The 27,709-nt window shown below is 42.9% G+C and overlaps 1 protein-coding gene across 3 annotated transcripts in view; it reads left to right on the top strand.

Annotated features, from left to right (window-relative positions):
- The window catches only part of MAPK4 (mitogen-activated protein kinase 4), a 220,303-nt gene that overhangs the window by 126,183 nt on the left and 66,411 nt on the right, over window positions 1-27,709 (top strand). For 2 of the 3 annotated variants that reach the window (XM_020972329.2, XM_078153261.1), the window contains one exon: window positions 23,920-25,488. In XM_020972329.2, coding sequence (XP_020827988.1) covers window positions 24,940-25,488 — 549 coding nt within the window. In that variant the 5' untranslated portion in view covers window positions 23,920-24,939. The remainder of the gene's footprint in view (window positions 1-23,919; window positions 25,489-27,709) is intronic. The other variant, XM_078153262.1, reaches the window with a different exon arrangement.

The raw sequence follows: 27,709 nt of genomic DNA, 5'->3' as shown, positions 1-27,709 counted from the left end.
GATTGTCATTGATGACACTAATAGACAGATGGGGAGTCTGGTCCCGGTCTCCGGATTTACTTTACCTGGGAGGACTAGAGAGGTCTTGGCTGCTGCTAGGATTTCATTTATAGAGCTAAGGAAATGGATTGTTTTGTTCACAGTGCTGCTGCTGTTATAGTTCCAGCATTATCTGCATTATGGACTTTATTGGTGTGTATGGACAAACACACACACACACACACACACACACACACACACACACACACGCACACACACAGAGAAGCTGCTGGGCACCAGCTATGCTAAGCATAAATAAGAGCAGATTTCTTCTACTCTCCTTTATCCCTTAATTTCCCCCTGCTTCTCTCTTCTCCTCTCACTTCCCTCTTTCCCCCAACTCCACCCCACTTTTCGCAATCTCCTTTTTATTTCTTCTTTACCTCTCATTCCCTACAATTTCTCCTTTTCTCTTTCTCCCCCATCTTCTCATTCCCAACCCTTCTCCAGTGCCCCTTACACCACCTCATCTTTCCTCTCTTCTCTCTCTTTTCTCCCTGCCATATCCCTTTCGTTGTCTTCTACTTCTCTTTTCTCTCTTCTGTCTTCCTCTTCTTTTCTCTCTTCTACCTTCCTTTCTCCTCCCTTTTCTCCTACTTCATTCCTGCTGCTCCTTTCCCTCTCGTATCTTTTTGCCCTTTTCTGCCTTCTATCTTTCTCTTTTCAGTCTTCTTTCCAGTCTCTTGTCTACTTCTCACCCTTTCTCTCTCCTCTCTTCTCTTCAACCTTCAGAATGCCCCCAGCCTATTTCAGTAAAGCTGCTGGGGAAGGTAATGTAGCAAGGCCCATAGATAGCAGCATTCACATCTACATGACTGATTTATTGACCTTTTATAAGGAGGAGGGGGAGGCAGCCCCTTTGGGTACCAGAATTGCAGGATTCCCAGCTCCCCAGAGGTTTAGCTGAAAACAGAGATTTCCTCACTCAACACAGTTAATATTTATTGGGTCCCTGCAGGTGCCACCACCTGTGCATTCATAAGGCAGATGTCAGGTTTCTGGGAGGGCCTGGGGAGAATGGCTAACAGAGAATAAATGGCCAGATGGAAGCTCACCTGTCTTTAGCTCTGCTATCCAATTAGGAAGAAGGCTCTGACTTCGAATGCAGACAGCTGCAGAGGCATGGGAATTCTTCCATAACAAAGAATAATTTCTTAATTATTTGATGAAGAGGAGCTGCTGATTAGTCCTATCTATGAAAGGATATTTGTGAATGAGCCAGGATCAGCACTTCCATTCAAAAGAGAATGGGGAGGAAATGGCAGAGAAGGCCTTACTGAGGATTTGAAAGTGACCTACTCCAAGCATAAAAATTATATGAAGCAACAGTGTAATGAACAGGTTGTGTTATAGGCCACTGGACAAGAGCTCCCAAGCACCCTGGGGTTGTCTACTTCAGCAGTGACACTTTTTGTGCCGTGGACCCCTTCTCAGAATAATGTCTTCGTATGCATAAACAAAATACAAAGGATTACAGAGAAAAACAATTATGTTGAAATACAGTTAACACAGGTTTTGTATTTTTTTTAAATCAAGTTCACAGACCCCTAGGTTAAGAATTCCTATTGTGAGTCAGAAGAGCTATGTCATTTTGGATGTCATTTATGTTTTCTGTGCCTCAGTTCCCTCATCTGTAATATGGGGAGAAAGTGGTTAAACTGTGATTTCCAAGGTGCTTTCCACCTCTGGCATGCTAAGAGATAGTAAAGTCTGTAACTTCTTGTTCAGGCTTTGAATCAATGAATGATAATATCTCCTATTTCTGTAGTGATTTAAGGTTTACAAAGCACTTTCCTCATAAGAGCCCTGTGAGATGAGCCTATGGGCAGGTGAGTGTGCAAGGACAGCTGGAGACAGCCAATTTGAATTCCTTACCCACCATTGTGCCTCTGGTAATTGAGTAATTCTTTTTCTGAGGTGCAGTGGGCACGTGGACTTTTACTGGTCCTTGTACGACTTCGTGATTGCTCTCCAGTCTTTGGCATCTGGCTACTTAGCTCAGTGAGTTAGAGCATGGCTTTTAAGAGGCCTTGGGCCTGATTACTTAGGGGACAATTAGTTTTGTTTGTTCCCACACCACAGGCTGCATCCCCAGTTGTTCTATACTTGGGTTCTGTTCATTGGTAGGAGAATAGAAATAAAGTGAAAATGTGGATATGGCTTAGTACAAAACCATCCCAGCTACTAGAGAAACAACAGAAAAATAATATCGTATCAATGGTAAGCCTATTCAGAGGACAGCAAACAGCATGGCCTGGAGACTTATGCCATATAAAGATCGAGTGAAGGAACTGGAGATATTTAACCTGGAGAAAGATGAGTAAGAGAGATGTGATAACTATCATGTAGGAAAGATGTAAAAAAGAAACTTAATTTGAAAAAGATTAATTTTAAATTAAATTTTCAGTTAATGAGTATTTTTGTTTAATTTTTCACGTAACAAAATCTATTTTCTCTCCTACCTCCTCATTGAAAAGAAAGAAAAATGAAACCTACGTAACAAATATGCATAATCATAAAGAAAATTCTAACAGAAAACTTCTTAGAGTTGTGCAAATGTGAAGGGAGGCTTAGAGAGGACAAATGACTGCTGGTCAGGGTTTGAGACAGAGTGAGAACTCAAGTTTTCCTGACTCCAAGTTCTAGTCCTCTATCCTCCATCTCAAGCTGCCTCCTAATGCTTAAACTTCAAAGTGCTTTCACATATGTGATCTCATATTGGTATTGTAACATTCCTATGAGTTAATAGGGCAGTCCCATTTTACAGAGACGACAAGATTTGCCCCAGGTCACCCAGCTGGTTTGGGGCAGAGCTAGAATGAGACCCCAGGTCTCCTCATCTATCCCTTTCTATAGCTGGTCTTGCAGTCTAAGAGTCTGGGCAGCCTTAGGTGATATCCCTTCTGGGTCCCCTGGGCATTGCCACCCCTACAGTTGAGTTGTCAGTGGGTCGTAATACCATTCTTTCTCCCCTGGCAAACAAGAAATCTAGTAGCCAGAGAGAAGGAGCTTGTTGTTTATTCCTGTACTGAAAAGAATTCTCTTTTACCCTCTGTGCACAACCCCTGTGAATGATTGACCTCCCTGGAAATAATGGGAGCTAGCCATGCATTTCCATTGGCTGAGAATGGGCCATTGTGACTTGGTGAGAATCAGATCAATAAGAGGAAGTCCAATATTGTGTGAAATGTTTCAGTGTTTCCTGTCTACAATGACCTCCCCCTCACCGTTCCCCCTATCCCGTAGCACTGGATTGTGCCCTTCTTTGTGCACTTGCCAAGTAATATTTTCTTTTTATTTTTAGGCAGTTGGGGTTAAGTGGCTTGCCCAGGGTCACACAGCTAGTAAGTGTCAGGAGTTTGGTCTGAGGCTGGATTTGAACTCAGGTCCTCCTGACTTCAGGGCCTGTGCTGTATCCACTGCTCCACCTCGCTGCCCCATTGCCAAGTAATATTGTGTATTTTATACTTGTCTATGTGTAAACCTTCTCTCCTTATTAGACAGCAATCTCCATGAGAGCAGGAACTGTATCTTATCTAAATTTTGTATCTTCCTCGGTGCCCATCCATGCACATACGTGCATGATGAAATACTTCTTGAATTGAATCAAAGAGCTGTCCATCAGGGTTTAAATCAGACAAAATGGGGGCAACTAGGTGGCTCAGTGGATAGAGCACTGGCCCTGAAGTCAGGAGGATCTGAGTTCAAATCCAGCCTCAGACACTTGCCACTTACTAGCTGTGTGACCCTGGGCAAATCACTTGACCCCAACTGCCTCACCAAAAAAAATAAATAAATAAAATTTAAAAATTAAGAATAAATCAGACAAAATCTCAAAGGGTTCAGAGTCAGTGTTTCCCCCTACTACAGGGGGAAAACAACCTTCCTCTTCTACCATATGGTGGCCACCTACTTCAGCTAGGCAACCCCATTTGCATCCTCTCTCCATTGGGCCTACCTCTGAGCCTTTCTTTGTACATGGAATTTCTCCCACCCCTTCCTCTCCATCACACTATGTCTTTGAGCTTTGTGAAGCCCTGATAGAATATTATTATAATGCAGCTTATCACTCCCCAAATTCAGGTAAACCCTATATTAAAACATGCTTTGGGCTCACACTGATGCTGCAGTCTGCTGCTCTGCTTTGGTTCGAACTCTGAAGATCAAGATTCACCTCCCAGGTTAACCTCATCTTACCTCTAACTCTAATCTTAACTCTTAACTCTAATCTTACCACCAGGCTGGTAACTCAACCCTTGACTAATATCACCTCCGTCAGCCTCCTCTCCCCTCTAATTGGAGGGCTGGAGGGTAGAGTAAAACTCCCAATGTCTTCCTTTACGGAGGTCAGAAACTGAACTTTTTGGCTCACTCCACTTTGCATCTTCTGGTCTGCCTGGTTTCCAGCTCTACAAAACAAAATGCCCCTTCCCCACGTACTCTCTAGTCTCCCCCCTCCCCAATTTTCCTGCCTCCTTTTGTGTGGTCTCTCCCCTCTCCCCATTAGATTGTCAGCTCCTTCAGGGCAGGCACTGCTGTTTTGTTTTTTTTATTAATTATATCCCCAATGCTTAGCCCAGTGCCTGGCATGTAGTAGGTGCTTAATAAATGTTTATTGGATTGGACTGGTTTAGTCAGTAAGTAGAATCAATAAACATTTATTAGATGTCTACTATGCAACAGACGCAGGGCTAAGTCCTGGAAATATAAAGAAAATTTTATACATTTTCTTTTAAAAATTGCCTTTCTCAAAACAACTCTTCAAGGTAGGTGGTGCTGGCATTATGACCCTCATTCTACAGATGAGGAGACAGAGGCCCAGAGTGGTAAATTGAAATACCCAAGGTCAGCCCCAAGAGACAAGCAGAGGTGGGTCTTGGACTCAGGTCTTCTGATCACTGGTCTAGTACTCTTTCTGCTGTGCCAAACTATCTTTCTTCTTCTTTTTAACTAACGTGTCTGTTATCTTTTTTGAAAGTTTTATTGACATGTTTTTTTAAACATGACAAACATTTCCAGATTACCACCTTTCTGTGCGAGCTCTCTTGTAACAAAATAAGACAGTTACGCAAAATTAACAATATAGTGACCTCATCTGAAAGAGGATGCAACTCTTCAAATCTGAAGGACCCCCCCCATTTTTAAAGTGTTAATTAACAGAAATCAAATTTCTCTCCCTCCTCCTCCCCAACTCCATTGGAAAAAAAAGAAAAGAAAAGCATATTCCCTCTTTGGCTGCATTAAAAAAATATGATGTCATTCTGCATCCTGAATCTATTACCTCTTTATTAGAAGGTGCATAGTAGGTTTTATCATTGGCCCTCTGCATGGATGGTCATTGTATGGACAGCACTTAACAGCTTTCCAAGTTGTTTATCCTTACAGTGGTGTTGCTATTGTATAAATTGTTCACCTGCTTCTGCTCATTTCATTCTTGATCAGTTTATAAAAGTTATTAAAATTGTTCATTTTTTATTATATTGATGTCATAGTATAGATTGTTCTGGTCTGGCTTGTTTCACTCTGAGTCAGTTTATATGTCTTTCTATGTTTCTTTGAAGTCATCTATTTCCTCATTTCTTAAAAGCATATTAATATTCCATAATATTCACATTCCATAATTGACAGGCATCTCTTAGTTTCCAGTTTTCTTTTGATATTTTGCCACCACAAAAAGATTCGCTATAAATATTTTTGTACATCAAAGAACTTTTCCTCCTTCTTTTGATCTCCTCTGGGTATAGGTGTAGTAGTGGTGTAGCTGAGCCAAATGACATGCACTGTTTAGTAACTTTTTATTTATAATTCCCAATTGTTTTCGATTCACAGGGCCACCAGTGCTGCATCAGAGGGTCTGTTTTCCCACAGTCCATCCAGCATTTATCACTTTCCCTTTTTTGTCATCTTTGCCAATCTGGTGGTGTGAGGTAAAAGTTCACAATTGTTTTAATTTGCATTTTTTTAACTAGTAGTGATGGGGAGTGAGATATCTATAGCATCATATGGCTATAGATAGCCTGGATTTTTTCCCTTGATAATTGCCTATTCCTATCCTTACGCAATTTATCAATGGAGAATGGCTCTTATTCTTAAACATTTGAATCTGTTCCTAATATATCTTGGAAATTAGACCTTTATCACAGAAACTTCCTGCAAAGATTTTCCCCCAGTATTGTTTGTGCAAAGCTTTTTAATGTTATGTAATCAAAATTAGCCATTTGATCTTCTGTGATCTTTTTTTAATTTTTTTTCAGCCAAAGACCAGATTTATTAGAACATTTGCCATATTGGCTGGTCTCTTAAGGAAATCTAAGCATTTGTATTGCTAATGCAAGTGGGCCAGTTCTTAAGAATCTGAGCACCTTAATGGAGGCAAGATGAATCTTATATACAGAAAGACTGTGGGAGTAATCCAGGAGTGGCCAAGTAGTCTGGGGTGATTGGAGAAGAGGTCTAAGGAGGATCTGGATGGGATGACCAGTAAGCTAGAGTGAACAGAACCAGTGGCTAGGTAGGATTAAGGGTGGGAAGCAGCCAGAGGCAATTGGGCAGTAACAAAACAGAACTGGGAGATTGGCCACAAGTCCAGGGGTTTAGATCCTAAAGACATGGTCTTTTCCTTTTAGGGGTTCAGATCGCATCCCCATCATTCCACCCTCAAACAAATGGGACACAAATTCTTTTGGGGTAAGGGGCAAAGGTCTTGGTTTCTGAAACTGCTTCCTGCTGGCAAGGGGTGTAGAGCTGTCCCTGCCTCGAGGGGGTCCAAAAGAGGAGGTTAATTGGAACCAAGCACAGGCTGCATCCAGGGGGTGAGGGAGGGACAATTGGCTGGTACCTGATGTTTGCTACCAACTGTAGGTGAATGGCCTGTAGTCTGGAAGACACAAATCTGACAGAAAAGACTGCAGAGCCCAGATATAGGGAGAAGTAAATGTATAAGAGCCCCATTAAAATAATTTGCATTTGACCTGCGGGATTAAATTTTTGCAAAAGTTTAAGTAACACTTTTACAAGTAGAAGTTTTCCATCCCTGGGTTCAATAGTTACACAAATGAATTTGCCAGAGACTGACTTTCACTTCAATTATCACTGAAATTTTCCTCCCCAAACCAAACTGAAGATGTTTCTGACTTAATTTCAGTTGTTTGGGGGTCTTGAATGACCACACGTTGAGGTCAAAACAGCAAGATCTCACACACTTGCATTGATCTTTTATTGACCACTTGCTCTGATTATTTGAAATTTACTATAAAAGGATAAAGCAGGGACTAGATTTAGGGCCAAATATTTCAGGATAAAACATCTTTAGCTGTTTGGATTCAGATAATTCAGTTTTCCAACCATGCAGTATTAAATCCACCTCATAGCCAGTCTCAGGAATAGCCAGGTGGGTAACATTCCTTTTCAAAGGAACACAGTGGGGAAACTGAATCAGGAGGCTTCCATCTTAGACTGAGGCTACAATTGTCCTCTCAGTTTTCCCAATGCAAATTTCCCACCTGTATCACATTCTCTCTGAGTAGCTTGTGGCATTTCTCTCAATGGTGGATTATTGACTATTGATTACGGATGGATTATGATCCATCAGACAACTCAAAATAAAATCACTTATGGTCTCATGAGCTTTGACCTCAAACAGAAATTTCACTAATCATAGCTTAAGGAAAACTTTTCCAGGATTTACATCTCAAATTTTAATTTGTCCTGGTATAAAAAGCCAATCATTAGAGATTATTTCTATACACTTGCAAATTCTCAGTAAACCATGACCCAAACAAGCTTTTTGGCAAATTTACACATTAAAACAATAACCAACAATAGCCAAATTGTTTTAGCTGTAACCAAATTATGAAAAGCTGCTTGACATAACTGATACAAAAAGTTCACCAATTTGAAACTTGAAACAAATCCATTACCAATCAGGTGACTTCAATCTTGTTAAATTTATTTCCAAATTACTTTACACAGAGAATCAACATCTCATCATTAACAGTTAAAATTGCAACTTTAAAAGAGCATGCTTACCTGATTTTGGAGGTTGAGCAGAATGTACTGAACCTGAGTGATGCTTCCAGGCAAAGGTTGCCCCAGGGCCCAAGGCCATTGCCAGTGGGGCCCACCCAGTAGCTGCTGCCCCTCCCCCCTCCTTCCTTTCACCAGGTGGGGGAGGAGGGTGAAACTCTCTTCTTCCATGAGAGGGATTAACAGATAACCTCTTGACTCAAGGGAAGTGAGTGGGAGAAGGGAGTGAAGGGATTGTAAGGAGGTGTTTCAAAACTCCTTAATGATTGATCACAAAACTTCCAGAATCTGTTAAAATGTTTTCAGCTCTTCTAACTTTTCCCTATAACCTCCAAGAAGGAGGATTCAGGGGTGTAGAGGGAAGGGAGTAAGTAAGCCTCAGGGAACCAAAAAGCACCTGCAGTTTTCCCAATTCCCTAGCGCCCAGAGAATTGACAGAATTGGGTATATGCTTCTGGATAGGGTGCCCGTCCTTGCCCTCTGTGCTTTGGTAGGTGTACACAGGTCCATAGCCTTGAACCAGTGGACCATGAGCCTGAGAGTGTTAGGCCAAGTGCGAGATAGCCTCTTAACTGTCTTCCCAAAAAGCACCTCCAAGCCTTCCTAGGTACTTGGAGTGTGACTCCAACTGCAGGACAAGAAAGGGTGGGGAGGCTTATATACCATCCACTCTTGGCTGGAGAAGAGCTTGGGGTTAAGGCAGCTTCCCTGTACGGGCCATTAAAATGTTGAGATTTAGGGGTCTAGGGGTGCTGGGACCCCAAAATCACAACACACAGGTCCTGCCCAAATGAATTTGACTCAAACCTTCTTTCAGCCAAAGACAAGATTCATTAGAACATCTGCCATATTGACCAGTCTCTTAAGGAATCTAAGCATTTGTATTGCTAATGCAAGCAGGCCAGATCTTAAGAATCTGAGCCTTCTATGATCTTCTTTATCCCTTATTTGGTCATGAACTTTTTTCTTGTCCATAGATCTCGGAGGTAATTTTTTTTCTATCATTCTCTAATTTGTTTATGATGCAGCCTTTTATATCTAGGTCCTGTATCTGTTTGGAGCTTATCTTGGTGTAAAGTGTTAGGTGACATACTGCTGTCCATTTTTCTCAGCAGTTTTTATCAAATAGTCAGTCCTTATCTTAGTAGCTGTGTGTTTATCAAATACTAGGCAACTGGATTAATTTGCTTTTATGTATTGTCCTTAATCTGTTCTACTAACTGATCTCTCTATATTTTAATCAGTACCAAATTCTCTTGAGAATTACTGCAGTGTAGTACAGTTTGAGATCTGGTACTTCTAGGCCTCCTTTATTCCACCTTTTTCTTTTCCATTATTTCCCTTGAGATTTTTTTTTTTTTGCTTTTAGGCAATTGGGGTTAAGTGACTTGCCCAGGGTCACACAGCTAGTAAGTGTTAAGTGTTTGGTCTGAGGCTGGATTTGAACTCAGGTCCTCCTGACTTCAGGGCCAGTGCTCTATCTACTGCGCCACCTAGCTGCCCCTTCCCTTGAGATTCTTGACCCTTTTTGCCTCCATAGGAATTCCATAATTTTTTTTCTAGTTCTACAAAGCAATCCTTTGGTAGTTTGGTATGGAATTGAATGACTAAATTGATTTCAGTAGTAGTAGCATTTTTATTGCATTGACTCATCCTACCCATGACCAATTAATATTTTTCCAATTATTTAGTTCTTTCTTTATTTCTGTAAACAGTGGTTTATAGCTGTGTTTATTTGGTTCTTGTATATATCTTGGGGGAGGAAGGGTAGACTCCCAAATATTTTCTACATTAAGAGCCAGACAGAATATAATTGGGTTCTAATATGGGTGTGAGTACTATCTTCTGACATCCCACCTGTCTGATACTGAGTTTTGCTAAATATCTTGTTATTAATTTATTCATTCAAATAAGCATTTATTAACCACCTATCATATGCAGGACACCGTGCTAGATGCTAAGGATACAAAGAGGAAGTGAAAACAGTCTGTCCTCAAGGAGTCTGCATTCTGCTGGGGGGATGTAGCACAGGCTCAAGGAACAAGAGCTAGAAGGGACCTCTAAAGTCATCCAACCCCCTCCCCTTATTTTCCACATAGACTTCAACAAAGAGAGTCTCAAGTTCAAATCCTGCCTCAGATACTTACTAGCCATGTGACCCTGGGTAGACCACTTAACCTCTCAACTGTAGGCTGCTGATAATAGGTACTGTAGATCAGGAAACAGGCCCATAGGGGTTAAGTGACTTGGCCCATGGTCATACAGGTAAAAGTAACAGAGTCAGGATCTGAACTCAAATCTTCTGACTCCAAGCCTGACACTCTTTCCACTACACATATAAATCCATAAGAGTGTACATGATAAATTTAGATAGGGAATCAAAAAAGGATTTGTGTAGGAAGTAATGCCTCACTTGAGCCTTGCAAGAAGCTAAAGATTCCCAGAGCAAAGGTAAGGAGAGATTGCATTCCAGGAGTGGGGAACAGCCAGGGCACAGACACTCAGGAGGGATAAAGAACGCCGAGCTCTCTCACCTGCTAGACTTTAAGCTTCTTGGGAAGATAGACGGGCTCCTCCTTTCCCCTCCCCTCCCCTCACTCCCTTTGACAAGGGTGCCGCAGAGGAGACATCAATTCAGATTGAACCAGATTGCCCAAGGACACTTTTTGTTGCTATCGCTGTTCAGTTGTTTTTCAGTCATGTCTGACTCTTCCTAACCCTCCTTTGGGGTTTTCTTAGCAAAGATACTGGCGTGGTTTGCCAATTCCTTCTCTGGCTCATTTGACAGGCAAGGAAACTGAGGTAAACAGGATTAAGACTGGCCCAGAGTCACACAGGTAGGAGTGTCTGAGGTCAGATTTGAACTCAGGACCTCCTGACTCCAGGCTGGGCACTCTATCCACTGTACCACCAGCTGCCTCCATGAGGAGCCTTGCACACCTGAGATTCCTAAATGCCTCTTATCCACCCTTCTCTCCTTTTCTCCTTCCAACAAATGTTTATTGAATGCCAATCATGTGCAAAGTTTTCTGTTCCTCTGTCTATTTCTTGGGAAGAAAATTGGCACCTTGTCCATTGTGAACACTTAAATGGTTGTTTATTGGATCGAATTGATTTAATGCACTCTAGGAATGGAGCATATTCTTTCCCCAAACCTCTTTTTCTTGTAAAGGCCATAACTACATCAAAGCTGGTGAGTTCTAATACAAAGACAAAACAGAAAACAGTTCCTTCTGCTCAGCACTGCTTTCTCCCTTCATCTCCTAAAAGGGCAGTGGGTCAAAGTGGAGAGACAGAGACAGACAGAGACAGTAACACAGAGAGATAGAGAATCCCCTCCCAAATCCATCTTGAGCCAGAAAATATTAGATGTTACAGCAATCTCCTTAGAATAGAGAGGGAGGGATGGTAAGATGCCCCCGCGTAGAGCAGCCCACCTAAAAACCTTTCCCCTGAAAATAAGACCGCAGGCTGGAGGATGTATCTGTCCTGCTCAGAATGTACTCTTTAGGGCTTGGAACTCAGATGGTGCGTGTGCAGGTGGGACCCACCAGCCCCTTCCTAGCTCTGCTGTAATACGAGAACAGCACTCTGAGCAGGGAACCAAGAAGTGCTTACTGTGCTATTTTGGTAATGTTAGGAGTCTTGTAGAGTCTTTGTTCTCCCTGGCTGGTTACATAATTTAATGACATAAAGCTATGCAAAGGCTGAAGTGCTCAGAGTTGATTCTAAGGTGGCTTTCATTCCCCAGACCTGAGGCTCTCTTTTTCCTCTGTTCTCTCTTCTTTCCTTCAGGACACATGCTACCCCTTCTTGGAGCTGCACACACAGAGGTAGCTTCTCCATGGCAGCTTCAGGGAATCCCCTGCCCAGATGGTACCTTGTATCATCAATGACAGCAGGTTCTCCAGCAAGCTCGGGGCTGATTTAGTGTCTTAGAAAGAAAAATGAGCCATTAGGGGCAGAGCAGTTGACTCAGAGTAGCCTCTGTGTGTGTGTGTGTGTGTGTGTGTGTGTGTGTGTGTGTGTGCGTGCGCACGCGCGCGCATGCATGTGTGACACTGCTGTATCTAAAGCAGTTGGTTGAAGGCATTATGGGATGTAAAAGCGAAAGAAAAGAATCCCAGCATCCCAAGCCTAGAATCAGTCTATTTAGGGTGTGCTGGGTAGTTTAAGTGTGAATTCTAGCCAAGTAGGGGAGCGGAAATGAGGAAGAGAAGAAATGGACTTTTTGCTGTTAGTTAGAGATCAAGGAAAGACCCTTTTTCACATTATTGCCTTGGCAACTAAAATTTAAACTTACATTGTGAGTTAGTTCCTAAGTGACTTGGATCTGGGAAAAAAATCATTAAGATATGGTCTCAGTCCCAATATCTCTGGGAAGAAGAGAAGGATCTGGGAGTACAGAGGAAGAAATACTGTATTATTAGTTAGAACAACCCATTCCCAAACATTTTTGGTCCCAGAATCTCTTTATATTCTTTCTTTTTAACATTTCCATATTAGTTGTGTTGTGAAAGAAAATAGACCAAAAAAAACCTCAAGAAAAATAAAGAAAATAAAAAAGTATGCTTCAATCTGTATTCAGACGCCATCAGTTCTTTCTCGGGGGATGGGTAGCATTTTTCATAAGTCCTTCACAGTTCTTTTGGATCATTGTATTGCTGAGAATAGCTATCCCTTCATATTCTTAAAAGTTATTGAAAACCCCAAAACAGCCTTTGTTTCTGTAGGTTATTTGTTATTGTTCAGTTGTACAGTCATATCTGACTCTTGACAAAGATACTGGAGTGGTTTGCCATTCCCTTCTCCAGTTCATTTTACAGATGAGGAAACTGAAGCAAACAGCGGTTAAATGACTTGCCCAGGTTCACACAGCTAGTAAGTGTCTAAGGCCACATTTGAACTCAGATCTTCCTGACTCCAAACCCACTGCACCATGAGCTGCCTTTATGTGGGCTATAGTATTTATTATATCTATGGGCCTCAGTTTCCTCATCAGAAAAAGCAGAGAGGGAAGATTGGACCAGATGACCTCTAATATCCCTTCCACCAGCTCTAGCTCTTCGATCTTAGGGTTCAAGAGAGCAACTGCTTCATGGAGTTGGCATTTTGGGAAGTGTAGTACAGTAGAAAGAACCAGACACCCTGGGCTGATGACCCGCATATAACACTTATTAGCATGTAACTTCTAAATCTCCCTTTCCCTATCTATCAAAAGGGAATAATATTACCTGAATTACTCAGCTCATGGGGTTGTTGTGAGGTAAGTGCTTTGCAAATCTTCAAAACTATATAAAATAGTTAGCTGTTATTCTTTTAGCTTTAGAGCCTGGGATCTGTCCACCAAAGCCCTGGATTTCTGGAAGGAAAAAAGGCTCTCTGTAACATGGACAGATCCAAGCCATTTAGAAACTAACTCACAATGTAAGTTTAAATTTTAGTTGCCAAAGCAGAAATGTCAGAAAGAATCTTCCCTTGATCTCTAACAGCAAAAAGCCCATTTCTTCTCTTCCCCTCCCCTACTTGGGTAGAATTCACACTTAAGCTACCCAGCACACCCTAAATAGACTGATTCTAGGCTTGGGGTGCTGGGATCCTTTTCCTTGGCTTTTACATCCCGTTTGCTTTTAGCCACAAGCCCTGCTCTCCTCCTGGATTGGGGATGGAGAGAAAGGTACTAGAATGAAAGACAGGGTTGGTTTTATTTCCTCCAGAACAAAGGCTTGCTCCCCTCTCCTCCCTCCCTCTCTCAGGGGAGGGCACTGAAACCAGTGGAAGGCCAAGGATTACAGAATGGCCCCCACAGCATGCTCAGTGGCTTAGGACCTCACCAGATGTTGGTAAAAGGCTAGAAAGGGGGTTAATTTCCTATCATTTTGTTCACATCAGACATAAAATACCCCTTCCCTCCGTAACAAGTGACTTTAAGACACCTTTGTGTCTGCGTGGTTCATACACACACCTTCAGGTCATCTAAAAATTTAGCTAAAGCTTTCTCCCCTTGAGAATGTTATCGAGCACATAGCCCAGTGCCTTGGTCAAGGCAAATTCCCAGATGCTAAGCCAAACTCGAGGCAAAATCTCCAGGGCCTCAGCAGCTTCCTCTCCTTTGGCAGCTGCAGGGAATCATCATCATCTTCATCATCATAACAACTAATATTATATAGCACTAATATTTATATAGCACTGACAGTGTGCCAGGCACTGTGTTAAGTGATTTACAATTATTATTTGATCTTCACAACAACTCTAGGAGTTAGGTGTATTATTATCCCCATTTATAGGTGAGGGAATTGAGGCAAACATAGGTTATATTACTTGCCCAAGGTCACACAGCTAGGAAGTATCTGTGATTGTATTTGAACTCCAGACTTCCTGACTCCAGGCCCAGGGCTCTATCTACTTTGCCACCTAGCTGCAGCCCCACTTCTTCCAGGAAGCCTTCCCCCTGGGCTCTTTGCAAGTCACATTTTAGCAGTTTCTCTGGCCCTGGACATACTCAGTTGTTTCTGAGGCAGGCCTTCTCTGCATACTGCAGATACTAATCTAGCTGAGGGTTAAGGCTAAAGGAAAGGGGACTGCAGAGGCACACTGGAAAAGCAAACTGCTGGATTTGGCGTCAAAGGACTTGAATTTGAATTCTGACATTGCCACTTACAATCTTTGTGATGCTGAGCCATCACTTCATCTCTCTGGGCCTCAGTTTCCCCACCTGTAAAATAAGCAATTGTATTAGAGGACCTCTAGAATCTCTTCCAGCTCTCCTAAATCCATTTCTGTTTGGTGAGAAGAGTAGCCTGGGAAGCTGAGATTATTGCTTCTCTGTTGATGATTTCTACATGGTGACGTCATCCTGTTTCATATTTCTGTCCCTAAGTTTCTACTTTTATAAAATGAAAGCTGTTGAAGAGTAAGGTTGGTGACGTGGGTGTGAATTTTGCCCAAAAATTTCCTACCATTTGAGTGCTGAAGTGGATAGGGAAAAAAATCAAAGGAGACACTTCCGAAGTCACAGTCCCACTGTATAAGCTCCTACCAATGGCCATCCCTCTATCCTCACCAGCATCCAGCAATTCCTCAGTACTCCCCATTTTGCAAAAGTAGAAACTGAGGGACAGGAAAGCAAAATAAGCCAACATCTAAATTTAGACATCGTTAATAGAGAAACCACGAACTGAACCAAAGTTCATGGAGTAGGTGGATTTGGTTACCAAAGAGCCTGTACTTTCTGTATGTTCCAAGTTAGGGGAGACAGCAAGCACAGTCTGAGCCTCTCTGAACCTCTAAGCTACTTTAGTTTAATGCATTGTTCCTTCTGGAGGGACCCTTATTAAAATGGAACTCTTCCCCCAGAAGATGTAACACATTAACCCATTATGATACATTGACCAAGTTATCACCTTGGAAAGTAGAGAGCTGAAGGCCCCGAAAGAATGAGATCAAGGGGTACTTAGTGAGGAAGGAGGGAGGAGGGAAATGTCCTGTGCAAGAAATGCTGCTTGGTACCTGGGCTGAGTAAAGCAAAGAGTCTGGGGGCAGGAGGCCATTAACAAAGAAGCAGGAGATGTGGCTTAACAGGGCAGGGCAGGAGAAGGGAAAAGAGCTGCTCTGAAACCAACTTGGTCTGCTTAAGGAGTCAGCCAGGGGATGGCTTTGAATGTGGCCTTGTATGGGCTGGACTAGATGACCTTAAACGTTCTTTCCACAGCTAAGATTACACATGATTTTAAGCCATGAGACGAATGGCTCAAGAGTCCTGAGAACAGGCCTGTAAGTTCTCAAGATTCTTCAGGAGAAAGCTGCCTGGAAGATGCCTGTGAAATGTCATTGACTCCGAGAGAGATGTCACTTCTGATGAAAATAAACAGCAGGGTGAGGTGGGGAAGTCTGGAAGTTCAGAGGAAGAAGTCTGAAATTTAGGTGCCTCAACGCAGGGGAATGAAATAGACCCATGGAGATCCCAGAAAGAAAATAGTTCATACCATCCAGTCCCCTTGATTGGCAGCCATGTGGGAGAAGAGAGCGAGGGCCTGTGAGAAAGTGGGATTGGCATTCCCAGTGAGCAAGTTGGTCCAGTCTTGTTGAAAATGTAATGAAAAACCAAGCTCAGGAATGGAGTATGAGCGTTGGGCTGGTTTTAGGGTTTGGATTTTTCTGTTGATGGTTTTATTAGAGGCAATTCTGAGCAGGAAGCTAAGGAATTTGGGAAGTCCTCTGGGAACTTTACACCCATTCTTCTTTCTGATCAAGATGCATATCCAGCTAAACTTAGGACCCCTTCCTCTTCCAGGCTGGTGAATAAAAAAAAAAATCCCCCAAATTGGAAATAGAAAACTGTCCCTCAAAATACTGGCACTCTCTGCCATCCTCCTGCTGGAACACTAGGTTTACTAGTTTTGGAGAAAAAGGAAGGAGTGTGATATGGTGGAAAGAATGTTGCATTTGGAATTAGAGGACCTGGGTTCAAATCATGCTCTTTACTACTTGACCTTGGGTAAGTCACAACCTTTCTGGGCCTCAGTCCCTCATTTATAGAATGACAGAATTAGACAACACATCCCTTCCATGGGACACAGCCCACAGAGATGGGTTCCCACCTGTTGGTCACTGGAAAGCCAAAGGTACACATCTGGTGAGCACCTTTAAGGCAAGCACTTATTTTTCTCTTTGTAGCCTCAGTACCTAGGACATTGCCTGGCATAGAAGTATTTGTTGATTGATTGTTGATCAGCCAGAAGATTTTAGAGTGATAAACTCTATTCAAATTGTAAGCTGTAGGGAGTGGCAAAGGGCTCAGCATAGACCCCTCCATAGGGAATAAAGGAGGAGCTTGAGGGCAGGGGCTCTAGGAAGAGAGAGGGGACGGTGAGAGCCAATAAAAGGGATGGGAGAATTGCACTGTTTGTGATAGTTGGATTCACTCTGGGCCTCCAAAGAGTCAACATAAGATGAAATTTCCTAACAACTAGAGCTGTCCAAAATGGGCTGCCTTGGTTAGGTAATGAGTTCCCCATCACTGGAGATCTCCAAGTAGAAACTGGACCACCTCTCCTCAAGGATGTTAAATATAAGATTCATGGGTAGATATTGAACTAGATAATCTCTAATTTGGAGATTTGAAATGTCAAAGCAAATCCAGATGGGAACAGAGTCAACTGTAGTCATGCAGTAGTACAGGATAGGGGCCCCTATATCCTGATTCCATGAGGTTGTATGCAGTTGATTTTATCAAGAGAACTATGGCAAGTGATCCCCTGTCAGCCTTAGGGAGTGTGTGCTTCCCTAAGTCCCTGACTACAAGGGAGAGCCCTAGGGACCAGAGAGCAGGGCAGCTGAGCTCTGTATTTCTCACAGATCAGTGTGTACAAGGCACTGAGCTGTGAGAGCTACAAAGAATAAGACATGGAGACTGATAAGCTTGGAGTTTAGTTGGAGGTACATGATAAACACATATGAAAAGACAACTGACAGCCCAAGGTAAGGTGTCCTAAGTTAGCATCCTGTTGAGAATGAAGGAGAGGACAATCTGCCTGTGCTCCACCCTAGACAGACCACATCTGGAATATCAAGTCCTGTTCTTGGCACAGAATTTAAGGAAGGACATTGGAGCATATTCAGAGAACAGCAACTAGTTCAGGGAGGGGACTGGAGAATGTGTCATACAAGGATAGTAAAGGAACCGGAGAAAAGATGACTGATGGTAAACATGAGAGCTGTCCAAGTATCTGAAAGGCTGTCAGGGAGAGGAATTGGACTCATTTTGGTTGGCCCCAATTGGTTGCACTAAGAGAGTAATTGGTGGAAGGTACAAGGAGGTAGATCTAGGTTTGACATAAAGAAAGGCTTCCTGACAATTAGAGCTATCCTAAAGTCAAAGGGGCTAAATGGGAAGGGAGTGTTTTCCCTTCCCACTGAAAGGAAGAGGCTGAATGACCACTTGTAGGATATGTTGCAGGGGGAATTCCTGACTGGATAGAATCTAGACTGGGCTGCTTCTGAGGTTCCTCCACATCTTGAGATTCTGTGATTCTAAGTATCAAACAAGTCATGCATCCAGGGGGTGGAAGGATGGGGGGAATCATGGATGAAGTAGTTTTGGGGTTAAACCAGGAGGTAGGAGGGCATTCCAGGGAGGACAATATAGCATGGTCAAAGGTGCAGAGGTGAGAGTGCACAAAGTATGTTCAGTGGACAGAGAGCATCTATTAAGTACCTACTGTATGTCAGGCACTGTGCTAAGTACTGGGGTTACAAAGAAAAGCAAAATAAACAAAAAAAAAATCCTTCATCTCAAAGAGCTCACAGTGTAATGGCGGAAATAACATGCTAACAAGTATGAACAAATGAGATATATCCAGGATAAATTGGGGATAATCTCAGAGGGAAAGCACTAAGATTGAGGAGTTCTGAGAAGGACTTCCTATACAAGGTGGGCTTTAGCTAAGACCTGAAGGAAACCAGTTATAAGATTCTATGGTGTCTGTCCGAGAAGTGTTAATAATCAAATAAGGAACAGAGTCACACTTTCACAAAGAATGGGATGTTTTATCCCAAGGAGAGAGAGGAAGGAGTTTCCGGGTTTTGTTTGTTTTGTTGGTTTTTTAATGTATAATATTGCCTTTCAGTTGTATGCAGACGAGTTATCCGCCCTTCGTCCTATCTCCTGGGTATGTGGTTTTGGACTGGCTTGTGACACTATTACTTTCCTGGGTTATATGTTATTGATGGCATCTCTGAGGCATCTCCCCTTTCTGTAGCTTTGATTTCAGTAATTTCCCTGTCTCTGTTTACAGCCCAGCAGGCAAGAGTAGGAAGGGAAGAAGGTTTAAGTTTCTCTCCTTTTGAACTGAGTCAGCAAAATTCAACAATTTGAAAAACATTTCTTTCTCATTTCCTGGTACATACAAGGTGCTGGGCTCATTGTCTCTGGGGATACATAGATTTAAAAAAAAATACAAAAACAATAAACCATCATTCTCTACAAACAAGAACTTTATAGTTCATGGAGGGGAGGGGAGGTGAAAGATGTGTACAAAAATTAGTGTGATACAAGGTGAAATGTGACCAAGATAAAAGAGAAATTGAGACAAAGGGTTCCAGGAAAATCTTCGAAAGAAGAAATTGCTTTCATCTGGAGAAAGAGTGAGGTAAGAAATCAGGGAAAGCTTTCTGGAGGAGCTGGCCTTGAGATAGGCCCCTGAAAGGATTTCAACAGGCTGAGACAAAAAGGAAGAATGTTCTAGGTATAGGGGATCACTCATGAATACACAACCATGGGAAAGAGGAAGACAAAATTGGAGAACAGCTGGTAGCCCTCTATACATGTGTCTGGGACACCTCTCCCAGCTCTGTCTCCTAGAAAGTAAGCAGAGTATGTGAAGCAAAACAGTGTGAGCTGGAAAAACAGAATGTATGAAAGGTAGTGGTGTGACGCAGGACTGGAAAGGAAGTCAAATTGTGAAGGGCCTCAAATGCCAGGATAAGGAGTCTGTCTGTATTTTATCCAGTAGGTAATGGGGAGCCATGGAAAGTTTTTGAGTAGGGTAGGGACAGCTCAGACCCAAGCCTTAGGAATATAATTGTTTTGGGTTGTGAGGAAGACGGTTGGAGAAGGGGAGCTAAAAGAGACAGAGAGACCAATCAGGAACATAAGGAAGGCCTGAATTATGGCTTTTCTCAGTTGAGAGGCAGAATCAGCAGGAATTGAAACACTTAATTACCTTCCCTGCCAAGAACAATGCTTAAAGAATTAAGTCAGCTCTGGTTAGGCTGATGATTCCCATTCCCAAGACAGAAGCTGATGGGAAAGCACAGCAGCTTCCTAGCTTCTCCTGATTCGGGGCCTTCCCAGTGTGGCTTTATTAGCAGGTTAGAGCAGAAGGGGCACTGAGCTCTCAGCCAGGGGACGGAGGTTCTAGGCCTGACTCCGTCAATAATTAGCTATTGCTAGCTATGGCTTTGTTTAGGCAAAGGCTTTACCCCACTCAGCTTCAGTTCACTTACCCCTCAAATGAGGGGGTTGGATTAAATGATCTCAAAGTTCTTTCCCAACTGTCTCATTCTGATTTTTTTTTAATTCTTTCATTATTGGGTCTAATGAATGTTTAGTAAAATTGTTGAAGATGGCAGCATGTTGTAATGAAATGAACTCTGGATTTCAAAGGCTCTTCTTGGTGCAGCTTTGACGTGTACTAACCATGTGCCTGTTTTATGTCTTTGAGCCTCAGTTTCCTCTTCTGGTAAGTGGGGTGATAGTATTTGAACTATGTACTTCTAAGGTTGTTTTGAAGAATTATAAGGTTCTTATTTATTAAGTGCATACCATGTGCAAAGAAAGTGTAATGATAGGTGCTGGGGATACAAAGATAGGTACAATGTAGGCCTGCCTTCATGGAGCTTACTCTCTAATGGGAATAAAGACATACAGATCTCCGTGGTTCAAGAAAGAGAAATATGGGCACAAAGCAGACACTCAGACAAAAATCTATGAGATATCTGAGGAAGAAGAGAACCCTGGCTCTTGAGTTTGAGGACTTGTGTTCAAAACCCACTCCTGGTGCTCACTACCAGCATGCCCTCGGGCAGTACTTCACTTCCCTTGGGCCTGAATTTCCTTATCTGTAAATTGAGGGGGTTGGGTATAACAGTCCCTTCTAACTCTAAATCTGTAATCAGATGGATATTCACTGGGATAGGGAGAGTAGAGCAGCAGATTTAATCAAGGAAGGCTACATGGGAGAAGTGTCACTCAAGTTGAGCCTTGAAAAAAGAGGGGTGTGTGTGTATGCGTGTAGGTATGTGTGTAGGGGGTTGGAGGTATTGGGATTAATGAGGGTTGGTTCATTCTAGGCATGAGATACAGCATAAGACAGGAGAGAAAAGAACAATTACTGGGATGTATAGTACAGTTTTCCTCAGTGTAGAACACTGAAGAAGGTTCGAATGGAGTCAACCTAGGAAGGGCTTTCAAAGCTGGGATCATCAATTTTTACTTTATTTGGTAGTCAGTGGAGAGCCACTAAGGGTTCCTGACTAGAGGAATTATATAAATATGTAGATGGGAATCAATATGGTGTAGGAGAAAGAACTGTATTTGGAGTCGTGAGATCTAGTTTCAGATCCATGGCCCTTGGCAAATCATTTACCTTCCCTGGACTCCAGTTCCCTCAACTATAAAATGTGAGGATTGAACTAGCTCATATCTAAAGTTGCTTCTAGCTCTGTAATGTAATTAACAGTGGCCACAATAATGTAGCATGGATCTCATATACCTCTGGAACCCCTCATTATTCCAAGCTTAGGATAGACTATGTTGTTCACTTGTTTTTAGTCGTATCCAACTCTCCATGACCCCGTTTTGGGTTTTCTTGACAAAGATACTGGGGTGGTTTGCCATTTCCTTCTCCAGATCATTTTACAGATAAGGAAACTGAGGCAAAAAGGGTCGCACAGCTGGTAAGTGTCTGAGGCCAGATTTGAACTCAGAAAAATGAGTCTTCCTGACTCCGGGCCCGGCACTCCATGCACTATGGTGCTACCTAGCTGCCCGAATACTAGATAATCAAAGTTAATGAAAATATAGTTCAAGCACCCCTCCAGTGATTCTCTACTAACAGATCAGATGTAATTCATAAATCAAATAACAAGAACCAAGCAATCAAGTAAATAGCAGATAATCAAGCAATAGACTCATCATCAGTTCTCCGCGCACAAAGAGAAACAGTCTTTCACAGACTCCCATGCTGGTAAGGGAAAGTGAAAATTCCCTGGACAGTCTCCAGTGAGATTGTGCTGTGGCTGGGTCACTTCTCAAATCTCTGTGTTCCAGAAACTCACTGGCTCTTACTGTTCCCATGGTCCCAGAGGGTCCCTTGCTATTGTTACTCTCCTCTGCCTTCTGAGCCATCATCTGCTGAAGCTCCTACCTCTTCCATCATCATCTGTATCTGAATCCACTTGCTATTTCTCTGCTAGAATCATCTGTTAGAGCTCTCTTTGGCCACTGATGCTGTTGGCTGCTTCCCGTCTGGGTGGGACAGGAAGAAAGTGTTATCCCTCTCTTGAGACTGGCCTAGGTCAATATGCTTGTGTGCTAATCAATACCTTTTCAGCTCTTTTGTTAGAAAGGCCATGCCACACCTGACTGACACAAAAGACTCACTCATGCAGTTGTCAAGACCTGTCATGGCTGTCAAGATCTTTTCTTTTTATTGACTCATAACCTCCTCACTGGGTTATTTCAGTGAATTTCTTACATCTCCCGTCATGCTTCTGGCAGTTATCCACATAGTCCATGTAAATTGCCTTCAAATTTCAATGTCTCAGTCAAAGTGACACTTGAGGGGAAAAGGTACACTTGGTGACTTTGCCCTATGCTCCTGTCATTAAAGACCTTTGTCCCCCCATATTGTTTTTGCCATTGTTATTACTTGTTATTTTTGTGAGGAATCTCTAGAATGTATTTATCCAATATTCACATGTAAATGCATTTGAAATTCAAGCAGAAATGATTTTTGTAAATTATTTGCCTTTTGTATCTTACCATACTCCCTATTCCCTACCCTTAATCTTAGAGAATTAAAAGCTGGCTGTTGTTTTACTTGATTATTTCTCGGGTTGCATGTGCGTGGGAGAAGGCTGACAAAGTTAAAGGTAAAAGAACTCATCAAAGACGGTCTCTATACAACTTCTGCCCAACTATCAGTATTTATTTTAATAAATCCATGCAAGGTGAACACACGGTGGTTACCCAATAAAATGCTACCTTGTCCTGTTTCCTTCCTTTGTCCTGAATACATAATCACTCCTTCCTGATGCCTGGTGTATGTGCTCTCTCCCTAATCCCACAGGGTTTATTAGCCCCAGGACAGCTGCTCCTGTTTTAGAAGCTATGACCTTTGTTGTTGTTTTATAGATCTCGGTTTGTCCTGGTAGCCTTCTGTGGGCTTTTCATTTCTGGCTGTTGTATCCGTCATTTGAGCAAGTTGCCACCAGGGGGATGATAGCGGTGACTTCATCTTTATTTGATGGTCTGAACAACAGTGTTCCCTTTAGGTGCAGTTAACAGCCAGAGACGGTAACTCACTGCAGAAGCAAAGAGTGCTCAGTGTACTCGGCCCAAGTGTATTATGGAGAGGTCTTTGTTCTGGGTTGCTGAGCAGAGAATATCTTGTTTGTTGTAGTTGCGACAGAATTTTCTTAATTTAGTGGATAAAACCTTGGGTCTGGTGTCAGGAAAAAAAAAATAGCCGAGTTTAAATACAGCCTCTTAAATTTATTAGCTGTCTGACCTTGGCAGGTCACCTAAGCTCTGCCTGCCTCAGTTTCCTCCTCTGTTAAATAGTGATAATAATAATAATACCTACCTCTCGGGGTTCTTATGAGGATAAAATGAGGTAATATTTATAATGTACTTTGCCAACCTTAAAATATTATACAAATACTGCTGCTGATAATAACAATAATTTGGCAAATGTAAATTCATTTTACATATTATCTAAATAGATAGCTAGTAAAAGCTATAAGTCTAACTAGATCTCAGTCTAGAGGAAATAATTTCTCCAGGTATTTAAATGTTTGCAAAAGAAGGGAGGTAGGAAAAAGTGTGGGAGAAAAGCTGGGATGTAGCAACTTTGACTTCTGTCTGCAGTGAGTTATTTTTTACCCCCTTTCTGAGGAGCAGTGCTGATATGTATGTGTTTGAAGAGCATAACTAATGAATTTCCAAAAGGTCAGGGCTGATAGTTCCCACCTACATCTTTGCTCATGTTAACCTTCAGAGAACAGGAATTTACATAAAAGGCTTACCATTTGATGGTCTTATCAAATCAATCAATCTTTCCTCTCTTCCAGGAGAAGAGCTGTGAACAGGCAACAGAGTTAGCCAGACTGCCTGCTCTATACCAGAAACCCCACTGGTGAGCAGTGTTTCAACCTGCTCAACGGATCAAATAACATTTGGGCTGATTAACAAGAGACATGCAAGTGGGAAGGTGTCAGAAGCCAGAGTGTGGAAATTTACCCAGGGTTGCTACTTCAGGGAGGCTCAGTCTGAAAGATGCTGCAGTTAGGAGAGTCTTGGATCTAATTGGAAATGGAATTGGGAACCAGGCAGAGAGCAGCAAGTATGAAGAAGTGAGAGAGGGTGCTACCCAAGCTGTTCCCATCTGAAGCTGTGGAAAGGAAGCTGAACGTCCCAGGATCTGCCCAGCATTGGTCCATGAGCTCCAATGTGTATGACAGCCTGGTCTTTCTCCAGCATTCTTGCCTGATACCATTCTGCTTGCTTTGAGTTTGATCACTTCAGTGGAAGCCCCAAAGCCAGTCAATGACTTGAATTTTCGGGGCATGGGAAGAAGCCACTGAGTAGCTCTCGCTGAATTACCACTAAGCTTTTGAAAACCTAAAGTCCTAAGGCATCACCAAATAGTCCCTGAATTGCAGAGCAGAGGACCCTCTCCACCTGAACTCTTTAATTTGTAATTAACAAAGGATTTAAAAGGAGACTCTTCCTGAAGCTCTTACTTCAAGGACCAGAGTTAAAGAGACCCCAGCTAAAGATGATGTGCTTTCTGGATGGATGGTCATCTTTACAAATACATTGGTACTTTCCACCAAGATGCTCCATTTCAAAGAATTTTGAACCACTTAGACACAGAGATTGCTGAGAGTGAGGAAAAGTCTTCTCCTTGATCTTATTTGAAACTGTTTTCCCTGGCCCCAGTGAGTAGCACACGTACCCCTGTTGTGTCTGGACATTGGGAAGGGATGCTTGACTTAGTGGGATGAAGAGTGTTAGTGGAGACACTGACTTGGGCTCGGTCTCTCTCCCTCCCTCCTCTCTCACACAGGTAGCCTTACAGCACTGAGCTGATGATGGCTGAGAAGGGTGACTGCATTGCCAACATGTATGGCTATGACCTTGGCGGGCGCTTTGTCGACTTCCGACCCCTGGGATTTGGCGTCAATGGCCTAGTGCTTTCAGCCACAGACAGCCAGACCTGCCGGAAGGTGGCAGTGAAGAAGATTGCCATGAGCGATGCCCAGAGCATGAAGCATGCGCTACGGGAAATTAAGATCATCCGTCGCCTCGACCATGACAACATTGTGAAGGTGTATGAGGTCCTCGGACCCAAGGGGGCTGACCTTCAGGGGGAGCTTTTTAAGTTCAACATGGCCTACATTGTCCAGGAGTACATGGAGACAGACTTAGCTCGCTTGCTGGAGCAGGGCACATTGGCCGAGGAACATGCCAAACTGTTCATGTACCAGCTGCTTCGTGGGCTCAAGTACATCCACTCTGCCAACGTGTTACACAGGGACCTGAAACCGGCCAACATCTTCATCAGCACAGAAGATCTCGTGCTGAAGATTGGTGACTTCGGCTTGGCGAGAATTGTGGATCAGCATTATTCTCACAAGGTACTTCTGCCTGGGGTTGCTGCTGGGGCTGTGGGAGAGGGTCTAGGGGGCACGTGGGGCATCGCATGGGATTCAGAGGTGCCAGGGAGGATGTCTTGAGTACTTCATATCCATGTCATTCACTCAGCCAACTCTTGACTCTTCAGAGGATTGAGGGAAATTGGATTCAGCCTTTGTTAGAAGAGAGCACTGGACTTCCAAGGCAAGGGACCTGGGTTCCAGTTCTTGCTCTGCTAATAGCTCATTGTGAGACCTCAGGCAAGTCACTTTCCCTCTCTGGCCTCAGTTTCCTCACCTGCAAAAAGAGGGTTTGGACGAGATAATTTCTGAGCTACTCTCTGGTTCTGACATGCTATGATGCTAAAATTGTGATGCTTTTCTCATTGATCCCAGAGCATCAGGGACCCTTAATGCAATCTTCATGGAACCTCTGAAATCATACCAAGAGAGCAGGCTGTTCTTGACTAGAGGGGATCTCAAGAGATCATTGGTCCAGGCAGCCTGAAAGATATAAAGCAGATGGCTCTGTGTTCTTAACTTTGGTCTTAGAAGACTGGATTTGGAGTCAATAGACATGAGATCAAGTCTTGATTACACAACTAACTAGTAGTATGACCTTGGACAAGTCACTCTCTGGGTATCAGTTTCCTCATTTATAAAATGAAGGGATTAGACAAGACCAGTGTTTCTTGACCTTTTTGTGTGTCATGGACCTCCTATCAGAATAATGTTTTTAAATGCTTAGAATAAAGTATATAGGATTACAAAATGAAATACAGTTATCAAAATATATAAGCCCTGGATGAGATGATTTCTAAGGTCTCTTCCAGCTCCAACTTTCTATGAATCTATAGAATGAAACCCACAGGTAATCCCATAACCTTGTGTTAAACAGACAAACCTTTTCACCAAGGCAATCAATTCAGTTCAACAAGGTGTTTTAAAGCACCTACTATGTGCACTGCATTTGGAATATATAGAGAAAAAGTAGTCCCTGCCCTCCAAGCTTAGGGTCTTGTTGCAATTGAATTAATTCTTCCTGTTCCTGGACCTACCCTTCCAAAATGGGGCTCAGCCTCATGGCCAGGTGATTGAGAAGGGAATGAAGAGGAAATAAAGAGTTGGGTGCAGACTCATTCTCAAGCTGCATACTCAGCCCCTGAAGGATGGCAAGGTAACTTTCAGGGTTCCTCAAGTAGGTTTATAGAACATGAGAGCTGGAAGGGACCTTAAAGATTATTCTAGAAGATTGAGGCCCAGAGAGGGGTAGAGACTCTCCCAAGGTCACAGGAGCAGAACTAGGACTGGGACCCAGGACTTCTGATCTCCACCCAGTTCTCTTCCTGTTGGACTGTGTGCCATTTACTTCCCACGGTTCTTTTCCAAAGACTAGCCTTTCCCTACCCCTGCTCAAGACATTGGAATCCCCTAATCCACCTTCAGTTGGAGGATCTCAGGAACCCAGAGTCCTGCTAGTTCTCTAAAGTGGGAGTTTGGTGGAGAAAGAAGGTCATCTTGGATGGGAGGCCATCCCTTCTTCCCCAGTCTAGCAAGTGGTCACCCTTGTCTAAGAACCAAGGCCCCCTGAAAGGACCTGAGCTCCTACACCAGCCTAAACAACTTCAGATCTTGAAATTCTATCATTCTGGTAACTTTCTTAACCTTACCTGGGTCCATTTTAAATTGCTTTTCTTCCTATATGGCCAGGTCATCCGACCAAATTGGTAACACATTCTCTAGGAATATTGTCAAAATGCTAACACACACACACACACACACACACACACACACACACCCATCTGCTTTCCTCTTGCTGACTTTTATTGCTTTCTATTCTGTCATTGCCTTGGGACACCAACTCCAGAGCATTAGACCTAGAGTCCTAAAAGTCCCAGAAGAGCTTGCACCAAGCACAGAAGACAGGGGCTTTTCTGCCACTCTTGTCTCTGGCATGCACTAGCTCATTGAATCTCGAGTCTGATCAAGATAAACAGTTGCAATAGGGAGAAGGGTGGTGCTGGAGCAGTAGCCCTGGCCTGGCCCACCACTAAGGAGTTCTACGTTCTTACCCAGCTTTCACCACTTAACAAGCATTGCAATCTTGCTGTTTCCCTCTGGATCTCAGTCTCACTTGTCAGAGGAGAATCATAATCCCTGACCTACCTATAGCCTAAGATTTTTCTAAGAACCAAATGTGATCATGGATGGGGAACTTTCTTTT

This window comes from Phascolarctos cinereus, unplaced genomic scaffold (genome assembly GCF_003287225.1).
Source record: "Phascolarctos cinereus isolate Bilbo 61053 unplaced genomic scaffold, phaCin_HiC Scaffold_4;HRSCAF=312, whole genome shotgun sequence".
Lineage (NCBI taxonomy): Eukaryota > Metazoa > Chordata > Mammalia > Diprotodontia > Phascolarctidae > Phascolarctos > Phascolarctos cinereus.
The sequence above is the reverse complement of the archived record's forward strand: the minus strand, read 5'-3'. Positions and strand labels throughout refer to the sequence as shown.